At 46.6% G+C, this 22,126-nt stretch overlaps 1 protein-coding gene across 1 annotated transcript; it reads left to right on the top strand.

Moving 5' to 3' along the window:
- The first annotated feature begins 508 nt into the window (after window positions 1-508).
- On the top strand, window positions 509-16,085 carry GABRQ (gamma-aminobutyric acid type A receptor subunit theta). The gene is made up of 9 exons (XM_061408862.1): window positions 509-1,065; window positions 2,985-3,073; window positions 8,012-8,079; window positions 9,418-9,638; window positions 10,819-10,901; window positions 11,365-11,502; window positions 12,038-12,190; window positions 13,760-13,996; window positions 14,676-16,085. Exons 1-9 carry the CDS (start codon window positions 917-919, stop codon window positions 15,464-15,466), a joined length of 1,929 nt encoding a protein of 642 aa, XP_061264846.1. The 5' UTR covers window positions 509-916; the 3' UTR covers window positions 15,467-16,085.
- The last annotated feature ends 6,041 nt before the right edge of the window (window positions 16,086-22,126 follow it).

Below are 22,126 nucleotides of genomic sequence, written 5' to 3' on the forward strand. Positions count from 1 at the left end.
TGTTTCGTAGGACAGTGAGGTAGTGGAAAGAGTAAGAGCCCTCTAGTCAAAATTCCTGGCTTTTCCACCTGATGGGCCCAAAATGCAGGAGCATCGGAGTCGCCGGCTCTCCAAGGATTCAATCCCTTGAAACACTGACCCTTGCCTCCTTCCCCTTCCACGGTGCCGGCCCTGGCTCGGTGAACACTTCCAGTTCCCAGATTTCTGTCCTGGGGACCCAGAAGTGTGCAGCCCTGTCAGAAAGTACATTCAGAAAGAGCCAATTCCTTCACTACCTTGACCGCGAAAAACAAAACTCTTGGGCACACAGTCTTCCAAACGACACGCATATTTTGAATTTTTTTTTTTTTTTTTTCCGAGAGAAAACACGACCCATCGGGTGCCTGGCTGAGGACGAGCTTTCAGCCCTCCGGCAGCGACGCTCCTCCCCTCCCCCGGGCCGGCCCCGCCCTTGTCTGTGACTGGCGGGGCGAGACTGCGGAGGCCTGAAGGGGCGGGGGGCCGGGCGGTGAGCCGACTGCGGGCGGAGGCCGGAGCGCGCGCCTTTTTTGTGCGGCTTCTGGCACCTGCCGGATTGGTTCGACTAGCGCGCCCGTCGGAGTGGGCGGAGCCAGCGGACGCCGGGCTGGGTGCCCAGTCGCAGCCTGGAGCGGCCGCAGACGGAGCGCACCTTGCAGCCGCCGGGCTCGTCCTAAGGCTCCTGGTCGGGCACTAACCCGGCTTCTGGACTCCAGTCCGACTCCTGCGCCCCCTGCTCCCTAAACTCTCGCTGCAGTCTCCTTAGAGGCGACTCATCGCGACCCCCAGCTCCCTCTCGCCCCGCACTGTCCTCGCTCGCTCGGTCCCATTCCCCGGCGGCGGCGGCGGCGGCTAACCGCAGCCTCTCGCGCCCTCCAAAGCCCTGGAGTGCGCAGCCATGAGCATCCGAGGGATGCTGCGAGCCGCTGTGTTTCTGCTGCTCATCAGAACCTGGCTCGCGGAGGGCAGTGACCTCAGTTCCACCCCGAAATTCCACGTAGAGCTCTCTTCCACCGTGCCCGAAGTCGTCCTGAACCTCTTCGACTGGTAAGCGGGAGCCGCCAGGTGGGGCATGGCGGCGACAGGAGAGGACCGGCGGCAGCCTCGGACCTCTTGGACGGAGCGGGCTGGGGAAGACTTGGACCTGGGCTCGCCGATCCCTGGCGTGCCGGCCCAGCCTCCAGATCCCTGGAGGGTGGTGGGCTGAGAGTAGGGGCGACCGTTCTACATAGAGACCTGGTGCTTCAGCACACCTGTTAACTGCAGCCCCGGGGTTTGGGGGGAAGGATGGCCTCCCCCCAAGATCTGCCATCCATCTCCAGGGACCAAAGCCCCTGTCAGCTTTTCCCAGTCACACCCTTTGGCACTTGTAGGATTGAGGGTGGGAGTACAGGGTGATGGGAAATTCACAAAACTGTGGAGACACCTGTTTGAGTCCGGATTTTTTTCTCTATTCCCTGAGGCGCGTGCGTGTATTCGTGAATGTGTGTGTTGAGCAGTGAGGGACCTTTTCCGATGCCGCAGATAGTGCGATCGGTGGCTGTATAACATATAACCATGTGGCCTGAGATGGGTGCAATTTTGTAGTGACTCCAATTAAACATTTGAAAATTTGATGTTTGATTTCAAGTTTGTTTGGGTCTGCAAATATCTGAAGAGATGTTAAACAGTCAGCCTTTACGTGGAGATCACACAGAAATGTGTTTGTGATGGCCACAGATCCTGAACACTGGCATATGGGTAGTGCGTGTGGTCCTTAAAACACAGAAATGCATTGCTTTAATTTGGAAATCATTCATGTGAACACTTTGAAATTTTCTCATTAAAGATAATTGAGATTTTTAAAAAAGATAATTGAGAATAATTTTTCAAATGGCAAACCAGAAAATAACATGTATGAGGAAAAAGGGGAGGGGGATAGTTGGGCAAGGTTCCAGCAGAAAGCTCTGCAATGTCCTCAACCCAAGATACCAGATTGCGCTAGTGAACACACACACACACACACACACACACATGAGATCTGCAGGGGCTGACATTCCATAGTCACTGCGTTATAGTCACTAAGAGTTATAGTGATTCCAGGGCCTATTCTCATTCACAAGCCCCTTTGGGGGAAAAGAGGCCCCAGTGAAGGACTATGTGAATTGAAAGGGTGCATCAGAGACTTCTGGAAAGGCCAGCTCTCTGGGTCCATTTACATGTGCTCACCCAAAACACGTCTAGGCTGGAAACACACGCTTAGCCAAAGAGATGCCTGCTCCAAAAATGCATGTGTTTTTGAGGATGGCTCTGAAACCCAAAGATCAGAAATGGTTTGACTGACGAGGCTCATAAATCTCTGCTACATGAGCAAGGCTCTCTCTGTGCCATATGTCACATGCCAAGTCTTGGAAACAGGTGCACAAGAACATGATTCACATAGACGTGATAGCAAAATGCCAGCCCCAGCCTAGGTAGGGGAAATGTGAGTGAGGTGGAGGATGCAGGCTGGTGGGCTCAGCTCATGGAGGTACTGAGGAGGTAACGTGCATCCAGGCCCATGGTAAGGTGGGGCTCCTTAGGGGGCTTGAGGTAATATGTTTCTGTGAGCGCTCACGCCTGCCCACACCCTCTCCTCTCCACTTCCCCTACAGTTTCCCCCCATCCCCCCAATTCTGCCTGGTAACAAGAAGCCAGCCTTTATGCCCCACCCTTTGGATAAAAGCTGTGGAGGGGGAGGGGGAAAGAGGAGTCTGCGTCACTGCTGTGCTTCTGGCTGACTCACTGGAGGAAGGGAAGGGAGTGGGGAGACATGTGTACATGTATGATGCACATGTCTGCATCAATAACTGCACGTGTCTGCGTGTGTGCGGGCGGAGAGAAGGCCTGGCGAGTTGATGCCAGGGGTGCTGTTTGCTGTTTGTTTTCTGAGAAGTGATGCAGCATTCACTGATGACCAATACCTACCAATGTCTTCTCTGTTCCAGCAAAAATTGTGCAAATGAAGCTACAGTTCACAAGATTTTGGACAGGGTGCTGTCGAACTATGATAGCCGTCTGAGGCCCAATTTTGGAGGTAAGACACGTCCAGGTACTAGAGCTGAGACACAGCAAGCCAGCCCCACCCAGTGAGCTGACCAGGGGCACTCCTCTGGACTGGCCTCTTCTGCCTCTGCAGACCCCCCTTCCTGACCCTCCAGAGACCCCAGCAGAGCATTCCCAGGCCCCAAGTCCCAGGCCTGTGGCTCTTCTGCCGGCATTTCTCCCACTTCTCTGCCCCCTCCACGCTCCTGTACATAGGCCTGATAATGAAGCACATTGCCTGGGCCGCAGAAGCACTCGTCACCCCGGGTGTGCTTCTCCGGCTGGAGTTCTCTGCTCCATCTGTGGGGAGGACACACGTTCCACTTGTGCACACATTCTTTGAACCCTGGGCACTTACCCCCATTCAGCCAGTTGAAAACTAAGGGCATGGTCTTCTCTGCCTAGTTTACTTCGTACACCTGGGTCCCAGGTTCTGCTGCCTCTGCTCACCCTACCCAAGCCTTCAGCTCCCACCAAGTTCAGTTTATTGCACACACTGCAGTCAGCATGGGACTTCATATGAATCCCACCTGATTACCTTAGGAACTTCTGATAGCCTTATCTGCTAAGTAAAATCTATAGGCCTCAGATCTCAAGCACAGAGATGAGAAATGACAAAGAAACTGAAGTAACAAACTCCAATACATCAATTTCTCCTGTTGTTGTTGCCTAGCCCCTCACCCCCCCCCCCACCCCGCCCCGCTTTGGAAAGGGAGATGGGCCATCTCACAGCACAAAGTGACAGGCACCTACCTGGACCGCACGGAATAGGAATAGCATTCTCTGGCTGAGGGGATGCCCAGGAAACCTAGACCAAGTACAGACAAGAGGAGGGGTGCCTTAAATAGACATTAGTCACATTTTGGCTCAAAGGAAAATAGGAAAGAGCCAAAAAGCAAGGTGGATAAGTCAGAGAAAGCACTTCCCTTCCTGCAGGTGGTAGAACTAGACACCCATTCTAAAGGGTTAATGGATGCTAACGTTCACATTAGCACATTTGTATGAATAGAGGTCTTCTGAATACACAATACCTCCACCCTCGAGGGCACACAGCTGTTAGCAATTGCCTTTGTGGTGGACCACTAGGGGCTCTGCGATCTGCCTAGGAGCTACCTCGAAGACTGAGTTGGTTGCTCGGCACCCTAAGGTTTGGGGGCGAGGCACTTGACTGGTATCCTCTTTGCTGCTTTGCTTCCTTCAAGTGTGAGGGCAGAAGGCGGTGCAGCCCTCGGATCCAAGGTGAGTGTACACTAGGGACTGGGAAGTTGGAGTGGACTGGACAGAAGGCAAGTGCTAGGGCACAGCCAGCACCCCACTGGACCAGTTGCACCAAGCAATGAATGTCAGGTGTCAAGAATGTAGCTGTTGCATTTTTTTTTTTTCCTCCATTCATCGTTCTCATGTTTTCAGCAAAGGCTGACCAGCAGCCATTCAAGTACATCAAGCACATTCTCCCCACTGCTTCAGGTTGCCATCTCTGCAGGCATACAGGGCCAGGGGGAGGGAACAGAGCAAGGACCAACCTCTGGGGGTTGTCAGGTGCTCCTGACCCACAGATCTTCAAGGCACCTCACCGCCATATTTTGAGCTAACCTGGATTTGTTTACACCTGATGTCTAACCTCCTGGATTACACTAAGCTTCATGGACATGCAGACCTGGGGAGTCTGATAGCAGCTTGGCCCCCAGTTTGGCCAAAGAGTAGATGAAGGTGGGAGGACAAGGACAAGGCAGAACCTTCTAGCATTTAGACAGAGGGAGGCACTACAGGCTCCAAGTCTGGGGCTCTTTTATGGGAGGGAGGGGGCAATCATGGGAGAGCAAGGCCAGGAAGTTTAGGGATGGGGGTAACCCAGCACTCCTGCTGTACACAAAGTCAGATTCTGAAGTTAAGTAGAGTTTCAGGGCTTCGCACACCGGCACACATGCACAGATATGACCCAACTGTGGTTAGCTTCAAATGGGAGATGTTACTTCCTTGAGAAGAGAAGGAAGATGAAGAGGAGGCATAGGAAGGGCCAGAGAAAGTTAACAAAGCTGCTTCTTTCTGAGCAAGAGAAGTGGGTCTCCATAGTGCTGCAGAAGCAGGTCCCTAACAGCTTCGCTTAGCCTGTCACTTGGCATGACATAGGTGTGGAGCAAAGGATAAATGGACCACCTTCAGCACTCCTTCAGTTACCTCCTCTTCCTCTGGTACTCTGATGGATACTAGAGAGGAAGTAGAGTTCGGGTTGCAAAGTTTCCAAGAGGGACGGAAGTGCTCACCCCCCCTCCCACTTTTTCTGCCTTCTTGAGTCCATCAGGAGGGACAGCAATGGGATATGAGGCTGAGACCATCACCCCAAAGATAGCATTTAGACACCTTATCTGGAAGCTTCTTGTTCCCCTCTGTTATGCTTGTAGGGGTGTGGTATCTTAGTTAAGCTCTCATTATGACCACTGCTTGCCCATAAGGTATTCCCTCTATGTGGATAAATTTAAAAAAGATCTCAGGTCCCCTTCCTTCAGGTCACACTCCTGGGCCAGGACTCATGGCTTGCTGAGGGGAATGTGGACTGCACGTTCCCACTTGCCCCTTTAACTGGGAGCCTTTGGACAAAGCAGAGCCCTGGCACTTTAGGGTTCAGATCCCCTGGATTCTGCTGTAAAGGATGGGATTGCCTGAGTGATACAGAATGGTCCAGGATTACAGGTTTGACACTAGAGTGAGCTAGCTAAGGGGATGGCTGCCCCGCCCTTCTGGGGCTTGTTGCCTTCCTAACACAGCTTTCATCCTCCTCTAAAGGCATGCAGAGAGCCTGAAAGGCTATAATAAAGAAAAACTGCCTTTCTAGAAACCCCTATCACTACAAGCACTTTGCCAGGTATCATTCACAATAGCCCTGAATGCTGGAGTTGGTTATGCCCTCACACAGAGTCCCATTTACTTCTCAGATGCCATTCATACATGGATTCCCAGTAGCACTTTCTAGATTAGTTTCTAGGCAGTCAGCCTGCAGTGAAGCCAGCAGGCTTAATTGGAAGCCTCACTCTTGTTTCCATAACAGCAGTGTGATATAATACACGTAGAATAATGGTTCAGCTGTGGAGCCAGGTGGAGGGGGTCCTGAGTCAATGAGGAAACAATAAAAATGTTTTTTTCTACAGTACTTTTTGGTTATGACATATTTGCACATTCATTATCACATTGGAATGGGCAGTGCTAACACCTAGTCCTGAAAAAGAAAGCCAGGAGGCAGAAACATAGACACACACATACACGGATTCAATCACAGTTACATATTAATACATACAAACACCCTCACATATGTACTCATTCACATGAACACACTCAAAATCACTCATTCACTCACACATAGACACATATTCACACATGGTTTGACATTCATATACATGAAGACACTCACATTCACACATGTTCACACACAAACATGTCCAAATTTTTACCAACTCACAAACACATTCACATAGGAACATGCTCACACATTCACTCATAGGTGTATAGTGACACACTAACACAGATGAATATGCTCATGGGTTCACTTGCACATCAACATAATTGCACGTTCACTCACACACAAACACAGTCACAAACACTCACACATTCAACTATACTCACTTGGACATGTTCAAATGTTTTCTCAAGCACATCAACATGCATACATAAACTCACACTTATACACTCATAAGTGTGATGAGTGTGAGTGTAGAAGCATAATCACTTATCACACTTTTCACTTGCATATGAACAAAGTCACATGCACAAATGTATTCACATATACACACAATGAGCATGCTCACTCACACATACAGTCACATACCCATAAATTCACTTACATTCCCAAACACAACTTTTCACACGCAAACATAATCATGCATTCACTCACACATGGACATGCTCACAAATATATTAACAAGTGAACAGGCTCACACAAACAACCTACATAGTCACTCCCACATGATGTATGCAAATACATGCATGTACTCACACATTCTTTCACCCAGAAATGTGCTCACACATTCACTCACACACAATCATGCTCACAAACAACATTCATGAATTCACTCACACATGAATATTTTCATGCATTAACATGCACACATATACAAACACACCTACAAATTAACTCACACACAAACAAGCTCACAAACACACCCATGTTCACACATTGCCTTGTACACTAACAAGCTCACGTACATTCACAGTCATACATTCTCTCATACATGAACATACAAACATTCATTTGTACAGGAACATACTTATAATTCACTCCCATACAACATTCCTACATACATGCACATGTTCACATATTTATTCCCACACAACACATTCAAGTACACAAATACACTCATGCATTTTTCTCACACACAGGCATGCTCACATACATTCATGTGCACACTGGCACATTCACCTGCACATGAACACATGCACAGATTTACTCATGTCTGTGAACATGATCACATCCACTCATGCACACAGCTCACACATTTATTCTTCATTCACACGAAGACACACATTCACTCACACATAGACACATTCACATGAACTCACACAAATATGCTCATGCACAGCATATATCTCGTTTTGGGTTTCATTGTTCTTGAGTTTTTATCCAGAAAACATTTAGAAAAAGAATGCTAAAAAAAAAAAAAAAGAAAAAGAATGCTTCATCCCCTTATTTTTTCTTTATTTTGGCCTGACCCTTTCTTTTCAGCATACTGTGAGCTAAGCCCTTCTCTAAGTGCTTGGCTTGCATTAACTATGAGCTAAGTACTATCATTATCCCCATTCTGAGGAAACTGAGGCTCAGAGAGGTTAGGTAACTTTTTCAAGGTCACACAGCTAGTAAGTGCCAAAATGAGGTTCAAACTCAGGCAGTTTTTTACCCTTTTTCCTACCCTGAATGTAATAGTGTCTTCCTGTATTGTAGGCACCCCTGTGCCAGTGGGAGTGTCTATCTATGTCTCCAGTATTGAACAGATCTCAGAAGTGACTATGGTAAGTGTGTCAGCTCCAGCCTTGGGGAGGGGGACCAGGTACATGAGACAAGGAGCAGGGTCATAAGCGAACTCCTGTTGTTGTGACCTGCAGCAGAGCCCACATGGAGGAACATAATAGGTTTCAGAAACTACAACCACCTGAAATGAAAAATAAATCCAGATGTATTATAGATCTAAAAGTGGAAGACCTATGAAGCTTTTAAAATATAAGATATTGTTTTAGTGTCTTTGAGATAGGTAAGGAGTTTTTTTAAAAAGACACAGAAAACACATATTATAAAAATAAATACTGGTAACTTCAACTATAATAATATTCTCTTTAGCCAAAACTTTTGGCACTTCAGCTTTGTAAAAGAAACAAAACCAGTATGAAAAGTTTGAAAGGAAAACTCAGATTGGACTATGATATTTGCAACACAAATGACTGGTATTGAAAATACACATAATTCCTGCGAATTAATAAGAATATTTTAAAACAATAGAAAAATGATCAGAAAATACAAACAGGAATTTCACTTTTGTGAAGAAATCCAAGTAGCAGATAAACTTATGAAATGATATTTGACTTTATTATTATTCAGTGAAATGCAAAATAAGACCACAGTGAGAACCCATTACATACCTGCTGCACCAGCAAAAAGTCAAAAGTCAGACAAAACCAATATTGGCAAGGTAGGAGCATTGGGAACTCTCATCTGCAGTTAGTGGGGATATAAACTGGAACTTTGGCTTCATAGTTCTTATTTCATTGTGATTTTGGTATGTATGGTGTCATCACATAGTAATATACATAGTATATTCATATAAGGCAATATTATCCAGCAATACAAGTGAACGAATTTTAATTATCAACATCAAGCTGAACAAACACACAAGCACAATGTTGAGTGAAAGAAGCAAGCTATGAACACAGAGAGTGTGATTTCTTTCAGAAAAAAAATTTTAAATAAGTCCAAGTAAGCAATACATTTCTTAGAAATGCATAGGCAATAAAACTTAGGAAAACATGGAGAAAAAATGTAAAAAGCAAAATTATTACCATTAAAAGTTAAGATAATGCATTGCTGCTGGGAGATGTGGGAAATATGATCTGCAGGGGATACACTGAAGCTTGAAAGTTATTGGGAACATTGTATTTCTTAACCTGAATTTTAATTATATGGAGCTCATTTTATTATCCCTAACATTGAACATTCTTACATGTTTCATTACTTGTCTATATTTAGGATAAATTTCATATACCTGCATGCACACACACACACACACACACACAAACTCAGAGGACCAAAAGCTGAACAATCCCACTTACAACTGGGATTTATCTTTCTCTCCTCAGGACTATACCATTACGATGTTTTTTCATCAGACCTGGAAAGATCCACGTTTAGCGTATCATGAGACCAACCTGAACTTGACCCTGGACTATCGACTGTTTGAGAAGTTGTGGGTCCCTGACTGCTACTTTCTAAATAGCAAGGAGGCATTTGTTCATGATGCAACTGTGGAAAACCGCGTGTTTCAGCTTCACCCAGATGGAACTGTGCGGTATGGCATACGGTGAGTTCCCCAGGGACCTGAGGATCGCCCTGGCAGGACTGATCTCTGCCTTTGGTCATATATTATGCAGCATCCAGGGAGCCCAGGGGTGCTCATTTGTGCATCTACTGCCTATAGCTTTGTACAAACAGAATGTATGCACACTGGACCGCCCTGCTGGTATATTTGTAACATAATAGATGGTCACCAAAGCCCTTCTCACAGCCTCATCTCTTACAAACCATCTTGCAGGACAAGTGTAAGAGATAAATTTATCTCAGAAAATTTCTACAACAGGTAGCTACTAGGGTATAGCTCTTTCACACACACACACACACACACACACACACACACCACCTACTGTACAAAATGGAAATCACTTTAAGAGTTGAAAGAGACAAGCGTGGCACCTGGGAAGAGCAGGACAAAGAGAGGCCCAGAGGCTCCCAGCTGGGGTTGCAGAAAGCTTTTGTAAATCCTCTTCCCCACTGGTCCCTTCTCCCATGGCCCCAGGTCTTCCAAGATCCCTCCTCAGATTCTTCTATAGGACTTCCCACATGGCAATTGAAGCCTCATTCCATAGCTAACCTCAGAGATATTAATCCCTCCTGCCCATTTACACTCACTGGCATTTGCTAAGCCCTAGGACACTCATAAGCAGATGCACAGAGATGGATGTGCTGCAGGGGCAGTTCTCATAGCCAAAGGTGTGTCTGGGTCGCTGCTCACATCAGTGTGTGCACACCACATAATCAGATCTAGCACTTCAGCTGCTTCAGTGTCGTGGTTTCCTATCAGGCTTGCTGCTTCTTCAGCGAGAAAGTCCCCTTTCCGACGCTGCATTCAGTTTCCTCCAGGGTCCTTCCCATTCTGACACCCCAAGGTTTTCTGACATGCCATACATCTGTCCTCATCTCTATTAGTCCTACACCACTTTTTGGTTTCTTTGTCACATATAGATTTCCTCTCTCCTCCTTACACAACTCATCTTTACTGTAACTCATCTTTCCTCTGGAGGGAAGGAATAGAGGGGAAGAGAGAGAAGGAAACAAGAAAGGAAAAGGAGAACCCAACTTTAATGTAGGTAGTGTGGGCCAGTCCTTGGGGTACCTGTCCCCACTCCAGCCCTGCAGTTTTCTAAGGAACAGTTACTTGCCTGGGCTGGACTCATTTTCCTCTTTCTTTTGCTTTTCCTTTGCAGGCTCACCACCACAGCAGCTTGTTCCATGAATCTGGAAAAATTCCCTCTGGACAAGCAGACCTGCAAGCTGGAGGTGGAGAGCTGTACGTTTGTCTCCCACGGCCCCTTCTTCCCTTCCTGGGTGTGGGGCCATGAGGAAACCAAGGGTGCACTTGACAGTGAGAGGGACTGCATATGTCCCCTACTCCCTCCCCACCTTTTCTAGGTAGATAGATAGATAAACAGACAGATGGACAGACAGACAGGGGTGTATATATATATGGCATCTGGGAGAAGGTGGCCTTTGGATGAAATAGTCCCATATGGGAATGTGCCATGCTCGGGGAATTTGTGCACAAGCTCATGGCACATCTGTCTACTCTGCTTTCCTTCCTGGATAAGAAACTCCAGACTGAAAGTTCTCTTTTCATGTGCCCCGCTGCCCCAGGATCAGACCCACAAAACTGCAAACTGCAGGTTCCAGCTATCCTTTGGTTTTCACAAACTCCTCTGGTATGAAAGTACCTGTGCCTGCTTCCTTTGACTCTGCTCGCTTCGCCCCTGTAGATGGCTACACAGTTGACGACATCCTGCTCTACTGGGAAGGCAGTGGGAATGCCGTCCAGGGGACAGAGAAGCTTCACATCCCTCAGTTCAGCTTCCTGGGAAAGACGATCAGTACCAAAGAGGTGTTTTTCTACACAGGTGGGTCTGACCCCTTCCTTCTCTCCTGTCTATTGTCTCTTTTGTATGCTAGGGAACTCCTGGTGACCTCTGCCTTTGACCTCTAGAATCTTCTGCTTTCTTTCCTATTCTCTTCTTGTTCTAGACACCTTGCAAAGCCCCCTTCAGGAAGTCCCAGAGGCTTACATTCTGCCAGTGAGGAAATGAGTGCAGCAGCACTTGGCTGTGTTTGACACTCCACAGGCCTCCTTTCAGGGCCAGCTGCTCCATCTGTGGCACCTTTGAAATATCTGCTCTCTCTCCCATTTCAACTTCAGTGGACATGGAGCAACTGAGGAAGGAAGGAAGAGATAGCAGACTTGCTGTGCCACATGGGCCTACTAATATGTGCCATCGTCACTGGCCTTAAGGCAGCAAAAAGGGTCAGGTCTGCAGACTGCCCAGGCTGGGATAGTAGAGGCTGAAGTGGCCATTGGTTTCCCCTCAACCATCCTGTACTTCACCCTGAATATCCCCTCAGCCCTGCCACCCTAATATCAGTCTGTCTCCTGGCCAGGTTCCTATGTGCGCCTGATCCTGAGGTTCCTGGTCAAAAGGGAAGTCACCAGTTACCTTGTGCAGATCTATTGGCCCAGCGTCCTTACCACTGTTGTTTCTTGGATATCATTTTGGATGAACTATGAATCTTCTGCAGCCAGGGTGACAGTCGGTAAGTCCTGTCCCCATTTCAGGAAAGAACTTGGCTCATCTTGCTCAGAAAAAAGCTGAGAGTAAGGAGCAGTGTGTGACTGCACAGGCAAGGGAACAAGATGGGGCCTGACTAACAGGCATCTGTACAGGTGCCCAGCCAACCCCCAGCAGAGAGACCAACATTGGATACAGATGCAAAAAAACATCAGGGTTGGGATCTTGATATGTTCAGTCCAAACTATCAGAATTTCTATTTGCTAGATACATAAATGAATGGATAAGTCACAAATTTACATTAGAAATGGAACACAATAAACACTGATTAAGAAGCATATCAAAATGCCTGTGAAGCAGCAGAGGGCTTCTAGATGAACTGCCCTTGACAAATGTCTAATAAAAGGCTGAGATACACACAGTCAGAGTCCAGAAGAAGAAATGACCTGGGTCTTCTTGGCTATAACTGCAGTAGAAAAGTACTGCTCAACCTGGGTTTTGAAGACTTCCAGGAGGCAGAGATATAAGTCGCAGAATTCCCTGAAAGAGGAAGTAGCTTGATTACAGGTAAAGGGTAAATTGAAGGGTACTTAGGGCTTCCCTGGTAGCTCAGTTGGTAAAGAATCTGCCTGCAATGCAGAAGACCCCAGTTTGATTCCTAGGTCAGGAAGATCCTCTGGAGAAGGGATAGACTACCCACTCCAGTATTCTTGGGCTTCCCTTGTGGCTTAGCTGGTGAAGAATCTTCCCGCGATGTGAAAGACCTGGGTTTGATCCCTGGGTTGGGAAGATCCCCTGGAGAAGGGAAAGGCTACCCACTCCAGTATTCTAGTCTGGAAAATACCACAGACTGTATAATCCATGGGGGCGCAAAGAGTTGGACATAACTGAGGAACTTTCACACTTTCACCTGGGGCACAAACTGGAGAAGTGGGGAGAGTATCAGGAAGAAAGCCTGGGCTGACTTGGGAATAACTTCAAATTCCACTTTAAGCAGTTGGAACTTCATGTCTAAACAATGGGGAGCATTGAAGACTTCTGAGCAGTACCAAGGAGGGGCCTAAGCTCCCAAATATATTTGGTCCCACTCTTCAGAATGCCTGTCTATCCCACACTCTGGTCTGCTTTCTCCTTCACCATCTTTGGGGCAGACTTGTTAGCCTTCTTCTTTAGGAGCACACAGTACACTAAACCTTTATATTTGTGCAATATTTTAGTGCTCACCAAACCTTCTGAGAGATGGATTACAGGAAAGCCTATATACTAGGAGGCAAAAAAGGGAAGGAGCATCATAGGGTAAAATGGGGCTTGATGTGTAACTCACTATGAACCATGGCTGGAGATTCTTGACTTGCCCCTAAGAACAATAATCACTGAACTGTTGAAGTACAGGCTGGGCCTAAAGATGGGGGTGAAGAAGCTAAAAGGGCAATTGAGCCAAGGTCTTAAGCCAGGAAAGCTAAATGCCTTTTGCTGAGGGCCCTCCTGACCTCAGAGATGGCCTTTGCTCCCTTCCAGTGGGATGTGGGCCTGATGGCTTGTGCAAGAACTTCAGCCTCCTGAGGGGACTAACTCTGTGCTGTGTTGTTTATAGGTTTGACTTCAATGCTCATCCTGAACTCCATCAACTCACATCTGCGGAATCAATTCCCCCAATTTTCCTGTATCAAGGCCATCGACATCTATATGGTCGTATGCTTCTTCTTCGTGTTCTTGTCCTTGGTGGAGTATGTCTACATCAACTACCTTTTCTACAACCGAAGAGGATCCCGGCGTTCTCAGAGGCAACTCAGAAGAGCCCTAAGAGTCATGGAGCGCTACCGCTACCGAGAGGCAGAGCAGGTTTGGCTTTTTGAATGACAATCCACTTTCCTTGAGCACCTCTTAAACCAAAGATTAGCACTTGAACCTTTTGTATTTCTTAGCTCCTTTCATCTTCACACAACACACACACACACACACACACACACACACACTAGATAAGACAGAAGTAGAACAATTTATTATCACTCCTTTATAGGTTGAGTTATTGTCCAAGGTCACAAGGCTAACAAGTGGCAGACATAAACTTCCCCAGACCTTTGGGCTTCAGATCTGGTCTACTCAGCATGCTTCACAGGGTAGGCCGTGGAGCCAGAAGGTCAAAGGGAACACAGGGAAGCTGCAAGGAAGAGACACCAGAGAGGCTGACCTACCTCTCCTTCCTTTGCTCTTCTGACTCCAAAAGCCATGCTGAGTCTTTTGCTGCTGGCAGTGTGTTAGTGTCCCTGCTTCACAGGGAGCCCACACCCACCTGCCTGAGAAGGTCTTGCCTCTGCTCACTACACAGCACTCCAGAGTGGGCAGCATAAGCTCTCGATGCTAACAGCCTTGTATATGCTAACAGCCTCTTGGTCCTGTTCCTCAGCACCATGCGCACAAGAGACGCCGGGAAGAAGAGGCAGTTTGCCCAGTGGACGAGCCCATCAATCGTGCTGATGAGGAAAGTCCTTCCTCTCCTCCCTCCCCAAAAGTGATTGTTCATACAGCATTCAATGACCAGGTTCACCTAGAAGATGAAACTGACTCTCCTCCCTCTAGCCCATGGTGGGCCGGCCTAGCAAGCCCAGAAAGTCTTGGCTCTTTGGCCTCCCTCACAAAGGAGGCACCACTGGCCTCCTCAGAAAGCCTCAGTTCGCTGTCCTCTCTCTTTGATGGGGCCTCGCTGGCCACCACAGAAAGCCTGAGTGATCTCCCGTCCACCTCAGAGCAGGTGGTGCACGATGACGGCATTCGAGTTAATGGTATTGATGTTGATAACAGTGTTGTTCCCACCGAAATCCGCAACCTTGCTGAGACCCATGACCCAGAAGAAGACCCTGAGGAGAGCTCTGACTCCGATGAGAGTGAAGACAATGGCCCCAGCAAGAAGCGTCTGCTTGTCCATGGCCAGAGGCATGTGCAAGAAGCAACCTATGAGCTTCAGGAGATCTGTAACACCCTTCGTGATATCCATAGCTTACCTGATGATGTCATAGTTGAGAGCGGCTACCCTGACCTTGAGGAGCAACTCAAGCGTAAAGTTGACGGTACCGGAAGCCTCCATAGTGATGATTTTATGGACTTTGATGGAGACAAGGAGAGCAACTCGGAGTCTGATAACAGTTTCCCCCCAAGCCCTGGCTGCTCCTTCAGTAAAGGGTTCTCCTCCGATCTCTTTCACCCTGACTACATTCCTAAGGTTGACCAATGCTGCCGGCTCCTCTTCCCTCTTGCCTTCGTGGTGTTCAACATTGTGTACTGGGTGTATCATATCTATTAGTTCCCTAGCGTCCCCAAGTGGCAGGGACACTGTGCTGTGCCCCTTTCGTAGTTCCTTTTTGTTCCATTTTGCCTTCTTTTCTGTCTTCATTTTACATTATAGTTATTAGGCACTTGAGTCCATTCCACCTTTTTCTTTATAAATATGATGTGAGAAGTAGTTGAAAAGGATGTATTCTGGCCAGAAGGGAAGGGATTGAAGAGGAGTTCGAGGTAAAGAACACACTGAATTTCCCTTCCTTCTGAAGACTATCACATTGTCAATGACTTCTAACACCTAAGTAAGACAGAAAAGCCACCTGGAAATGTTTACAGGACAGAGAGGAGCCAAATTGGAGGACAGGAAGGATCTGAGCCCTGTGTACAAAAACATTTTTGGGGACTTTTCTGTCCCACTGAAGTGTTGAATTTTCTTTTTCATTAGTTTTTTCTTCTGTTTTTTTTTTTTTTTTTTTTTCCCCTTCCTAGTGATTATGGTCCTTGCTCACCCTCTGCTTAGGGTTTCATAAGAGAAAGCCAGACTGGGTTGTAGAAGGGCTAGCCATCTCTTGCAAGTGCAGGCGGTGGCTCTAGGGAACTTGGGGATTCTGAAAGTGCCTTTTCCCCACTATTTTTTCTGTTGCATTTTGAACCTGTTGCATTTGTACCCTGTTCTGGTGCAGGGTGGGTGGGTAGGGGTGCTGAGTGAGATGTCAGGATAAGTGACAGAGCGTGCTTCCAGCAGGAGCTTGCAGAGCATGATGATGCTGGATTGGAGATCACTCAGATTGAGCCAGCATCTTTGGAAGGATTTAAACTTCTCTTGCGTATGTTTCTGCTTCAAAATGCTTGATGATAGGGACTTAGTACATCTGTGGTCAGATTCTGAGTTGATCATCACTAGACACAGTATAAGAACTTGGTGAATGAAGACTAGGGTTAGGAAAGTTCACCATCTAATCTAGAATAGCAGATGAACAACTGTTGTGAGTCTAGATAATAATTATTTCTGTTTGTTTAGTGCATAGTAAGTGTCAACAAGCTCACCCACACATCAGATTGCCGAACCCTCACAAGAGTCCTGTCAGGCAGGGAAGGCAAAGCACATTGTCTCCAGTGTTCTGAGGGGAAAAATGGAATTTATGTACAATGCTTGAGGGCATGCATCCAATGAGGGGTGGAGTCATCCCACTTGCTCTTCCTTCTTCTTGTCCTCTTAACTCTATCAGCTGAGGCTCTCCCCTCTTGCCCCTCTCTTTTACAAAACAGTTTGTTCCATCAGGTTCTGCTTATGTGCCGGCATCAGACCTCATTCTACAGCACCTGGAGCTGCAGAAAGAAGCCAGTGACCAGCCCATAGGTGTGAAGTGAGCACACTGAACATGGGCACTGCCTACCCAGTGGGCTCCTAAGGGAAGAGGGCAGTAGGCTGCAGGCCAACTTGCCAAGCAGCTCCACTTCATTGATGCAGGAGGTGGGGGAGCAAGACTGGTGAAACACTCAGCTGATGTCCCTCCTTCCTATGTAGGCAGCCTCTCCTGCAGCCCCTCAGCCACTTACACTGTTAACTGTGTTCCTATATTTGTGTTTCTGTGTATACCTGGGTGTGTGTCTGCATCAGTTTAGTTCTGCATGCACATACAATCACTTGAGAAGCTGTATAGTTCTATGTATGTCAGTGTAAGTCTATATTGGTGTGTTTAAGATTGTTGATATAACAACATGTAGATGCAAATGTGTGTGCACCCCTATGAAAGAGTGTGTAAACTTATGACTTATGTATGTGTATTTATAAGCTATGTTTATTTATCTGAAATGGGTGTGAAAGGAAATACACCTGAAAGCATATATATTCCCTGTAGGTGGCCCTTCTAGAACCACCAGAATTATCTTGGTCTTTTCCCACATCAGGGGTGGGTGGGTATATCTGACCAGGCTACTTAACTGAATGTTTCTTTCCAATTCCCTTGTCCCAGGGAGCAGGATCTCCCGGTTCCCATATACTCCTGTCTCCTGGATGGAAGAGGCAGAAAATGTGAATGTAGTCTCAGGAAGTGATCATTTAGTGCCTTGACATAGGAAATGCTCAGCAGTCTGTACATATATACACACACAGATAATCCACAAACACAGCCACACACATGTATGTTCACATGCAGCATCACACGTTTACCCTCATATCTGCATACAGACACACACAGACACACACACACACACACACATCTTGTGAGACAGCTAAAAACAAGAAAGATGCTGCCAGAATGTTTAAGATAGCCTCTTTCTTTTTGGACACCCCTCACAGAGCGGTGAGGGGATGAGCCGTGACCTCACATCAGAAGCTCCCATCATGGCTATTTGAAAGGCTTGCTTTCTGGGGCTTAAACATTGGTTGGTTGATTTTGATTGGGGTTTCCAGTACCCAGGAGTGCCTTTGAGCCCTGCAGGAGGCGGGCAGTTCATTTGGGATGGGAGATCATACAGATAGATTGGAGCAGTGAGGACAAAAAAAGAAGGCTTTAAGATGTATCTGGCAGAAATGCTCAGGAAGGCTTCAGAGCAAGGGCAGAGAGCCCAGTTGTAAATATCTCCATAGATCCATGTACTTTATAGATCTTAGATCTTATTATACCTTAACAAAGAATACCTGGCCCTAGTGTGCTGCAATGAGAGCAGTTGAACTACTGTGACTCACAGTGTGCGAGTATGTGTCCAGGTGAAGCAGAGGTTTGGCAATGACATCTTTCCAGAAACTTAAACGTTTGAGTTTGCCATTGACTTGGTCGTTTTAGCCTGTGCATTGCCAGATCTCCCCTTGTCCTCTTCTGTGCATGTTCTATCGTCTGCATTGCAATTGAGCCCCACCCTTCACTGCCTCCAGCTGGCTGCCTACATCCCCTCCCAATTCCTCACCTCACATCAAGTAACTCTGGAAGTCAGGGCATCTGGCAGAGTACTCCTTGGGCTCAGCCCATGGAGGCTTTCTCAGCCCAGCTAATCACAGAGTGTTGTGGTGATAGAGAATTTGGAGCTTGGGCAGAGGGAAGGGTCTAGCTTAGTCTGGGATGGAGCAGCCCTGACTTGACTCTACCTCCCTTCACTTTCTTTTCCCTTTAACTTTCCACTTAAAACCCCTTCTGCATCACTACCATGGGAAGGAGACTTCTGTGCCTTTAAGGTGTCAGTTTGTTGGGGGATATGTGACATGATTCCCACCAAGTTCTTGCCCATTCCATCTGCCACTGTGGAACACCTTTTCAGAGATAACAATCGATCTCTGTTATCTTACTGGAGCTTGTCAAATGTATTTTTACAATCCATGTCATCTTGTTAATAGCAAGGCTGCAAAGTCTTTGCATATTTAGAGCTGAGTTTTGCTGAGACTGTGGCCATTCCTAATGGGGTTTCCTTATTCTTTACATAAATGAGCTAACCCTTTGAGCTATTAAATAACGAATACATTTACTAAGCTATCCACCTGCATGGTACCCTGCTGTGGTGATGAGCACTAAAGGAAATCGTGACTTGTCCCACTGAAAGTGCAGTGTGTTTGTGTTTGTTGTATCATGTCCTGTGATCAGTATGAAATCTCTGTTATCAGTGTTGGGTTTTCAGGGTAGGGAGGGGGGAGGGTGTTACAGTGTCTCCCTGATGTACTTTAATTATGAAATACCCCCAGTTGGTCAGGGTCACCTCTATTGACTCAACATACGTAAGACTTTGCATCCACTATCTTGCTGGGTTGCATCCCCAGCATCAGCAGTCATTAGCAGAACTGAATTCTTCAGAGGGCAGCCAAAGCAGTGCCATTCTGGAAGCAGATGAAATACAGCAAAGCCACATACATGCAGGTCTTCAGGAGTGGTGCAAGGCCCAGGCAGTGAAAACCAAGAAAGGAAGAGGACCAAGAGCCATGCGTCCTGGATGGTCTGACTGGAAAAAGGGCCCAAAGCAGCAGAGATCGCTCAAGATGACCTGGTTCCCTCTTCGTCCTCATAATGCACACTTTTGCATGAAAGAAACCTTGACCAGTCCTCACTTTTAAAAAGGAAAATATGAAGAAACATAAAATTTCATGTTTCTGAAAATATGCTGAAATAAAGGTTTGTAAATAGCCAAAAGGAGGAAATAAATATATATAATTGCAAATATGCTTATGAGTCATTGCGTTTCCTGTTTGTTCTGTTGGGAGGGACCTCCATCTGGGTCCGGGAAAATGCTGCCTTCCATTCATCACCTTTGCCTCCCCACAGCTTTGCATATCCATTTCCTCATCCCCCAGGACATCTGAATCCATGGTTTTCAAGAGGAGGAAAATAGTGATGTCACAGTTGAAATTTTTTATGCTCTTGCACAACTCATTCAAATCATTTAAAACAAAAATTTAAAAACATGGCAAGTCATTGTGGTGTCAAATACAATGTGAACACTTATTTCTATTGCAGGGGGTTTCATAAAGAACACTTAAAAAAAAAAAAAAAAAACCTCCTTTGCCAATGTAGAGGTGCAGAATAAAAAAAGCAAGAAAGCCCTGCCCTGTCAGGCTGAGAAGAAGGGTGTGATCGGGTTTTAAAAAGTCTGCAGAGTCACGTGAAAACATCCTGCTAATTCTGCAGAAGCTCATCACTATGGCCCACATTTGTCAGTGTGGCCACTGCCAAGCACCTTTTGATGAAAACCTCGGAGTTGCAATAGGAACAATAACCTAATCTCTCTCCTCTGTGATCCTTTGTGACCCAATGCAGAACAGGAGAGCTGTGCATTCACACCTAACAGGTGTGATCTGTTCAAGGGGCTGGGAGCTGGTGTTGTCATAGGTACACATAGAAAGAGAAAATGTAGTTGTGGGTAGAAGGGTGCCTTTAACAGTATGTCTGGGGTCTGCCCTTAGCTTCCGAGTTCTTCTCTGCTGGCTAATTTCTTGCCAACAACTCAGGTTCTGGAAGTGACCTGTGGCCCCAGTAGAGTTGTGGTCCTTGAATGGTCCTATTATCACTTGCTGCCCACCAACTATACCACTACTTTAAGGGATATGGGGTAAGAGAAGGGGGGTATGGTCTCCCTCCTCATTTACATCTTCCCTAACTCTCAGGGTGAGAGATCCTTGCCACAACCTCTCCAGGCTTTCAGAAAGGTCTCTTTCCAGGCTCCCATGTTGGCTCAGCTTCCTCTGAGCCCTGGAAGGGTCTCCCAGGGGCCCCCTTGGTGCTGCCACGATGCCACTTCCCCTATCCAGGTCTCTCCCAAGCTCTCTTCTTCATCAGACTCTCAAGGGAATTAGTAAGGTATACAGGACTGAGGCAGGATTATTTTTTTTTAACAAACATAAGCACATTTTTTATACTTATATGTTTTAAAATAATAGGGAAAATGGGAAAAAAAGAAAGTGAGGATTAGAAAACAAGTTATGGGGGATAAGGGCCTATTCCTCATGGGACTCAAACAAGTTTTCATCCAACTCAGGAGCTGTATGGTGAGCAAGGGCCACAGTTTGAACATAAATTCTTTCAACAGCCAGGCTAAGACTTGGTGCAATAGAATGCCGTCCTGCATCCTTGACTTTAGATCTCTCAATTTCAATTACAAATCAGCTTCTTAGAGAGTTTCCCTTTAATATCACCTTCTTTTCCAATGAGTAGAAAACAGTCTACTCCATCACACCACCAGATAATGACTGGTCATATAATCCCAATTTATTATAGGAAAATCAATAATTTGGAGAGGTTAGGTGGGTGCTGCTGTGGTAACAATCCCAAAATCCCACTGACTTATTTCTTTCTCATACTGTGTGTCCACTGCAGGTCATCAGAGTAGTTTCTGCTTATCACAGCCACTGAGGGACAAGCTGACAGAGGCTTCAGTGACATGTGCCGCTCTAATGTTTGTAGCAAGGGGAAGGGAAGGGGGTTGGTCCTCACACTAGTGATTCAGTGTTGCACTTGGAAAGGACACACAGCACTCACACTCACAATTCATTAGCTAGAATGTGTACACTGACCCAACTATAAGGAGCCAGGCCGTTCAGTTTGGTATATATCCAAAGGAGATGAACCATATATCACTGAGTAGTACTAACAACCGTTGGGACTTTACCTTGATCTTCACACAGATATTGCTTTCTCTTCTTCCTTCTCATCTTTAACCTTGACACAGGAGACAGCAACATACATTAAAATTCCAAAATGCTGCCATTCATCAGTGAGAGTTCCTGCCATTGTTAAAGGAGGGTACTTTGGCCTCTGGAGGAAGCTGCACCTTCTCTATGGATAGGACTCCAATTTGTCCTTCCAGCTACTCTGGGCCAATCACCTGTCTTCTGAGATAGTTGCCACTGGCTGAAGTAAGACCTTCATGGTACGTGGGTGTAGGCAGAGTGTCCAAAAGGAGCTTTAGGTAGGCAGACATTCCTCTCAGCCCTTTCCCTTAGGAACAGGGAAGACATCCCCTTTGCTGTTTCAAATGGGATGCACTACCAAAATTCCAGAAGTCATGGTGGCTAACAGCTGAAACTTATCCCCTAGCTGTCTCTAGGTTCACCACTGAGGATTTATACTCAATGCTAGCTACAAGGAGAGATTAACTGCACCCAGGATGCTAAAACCAAAACTGAGGAGCAAGTAAACTCCACCATAGCTGAGTCCTGAACAAAGTAGACTAGACCTAAAGGTGAATGACTTCAGTCTTC

This window comes from Bos javanicus, chromosome X (genome assembly GCF_032452875.1).
Source record: "Bos javanicus breed banteng chromosome X, ARS-OSU_banteng_1.0, whole genome shotgun sequence".
Taxonomy (NCBI): Eukaryota; Metazoa; Chordata; class Mammalia; order Artiodactyla; family Bovidae; genus Bos; species Bos javanicus.

What these genes read in the sequence shown, in the direction of transcription:
- GABRQ (XM_061408862.1), top strand. Translation starts at nt 917, where the DNA reads ATGAGCATCCGAGGGATGCTGCGAGCCGCTGTGTTTCTGCTGCTCATC. An exon ending in AGATCTCAGAAGTGACTATG is followed by an intron (nt 8,080 to 9,417) that starts GTAAGTGTGTCA and finishes TTCTCTCCTCAG; the next exon opens with GACTATACCATTACGATGTT. An exon ending in TGCAGCCAGGGTGACAGTCG is followed by an intron (nt 12,191 to 13,759) that starts GTAAGTCCTGTC and finishes TGTTGTTTATAG; the next exon opens with GTTTGACTTCAATGCTCATC.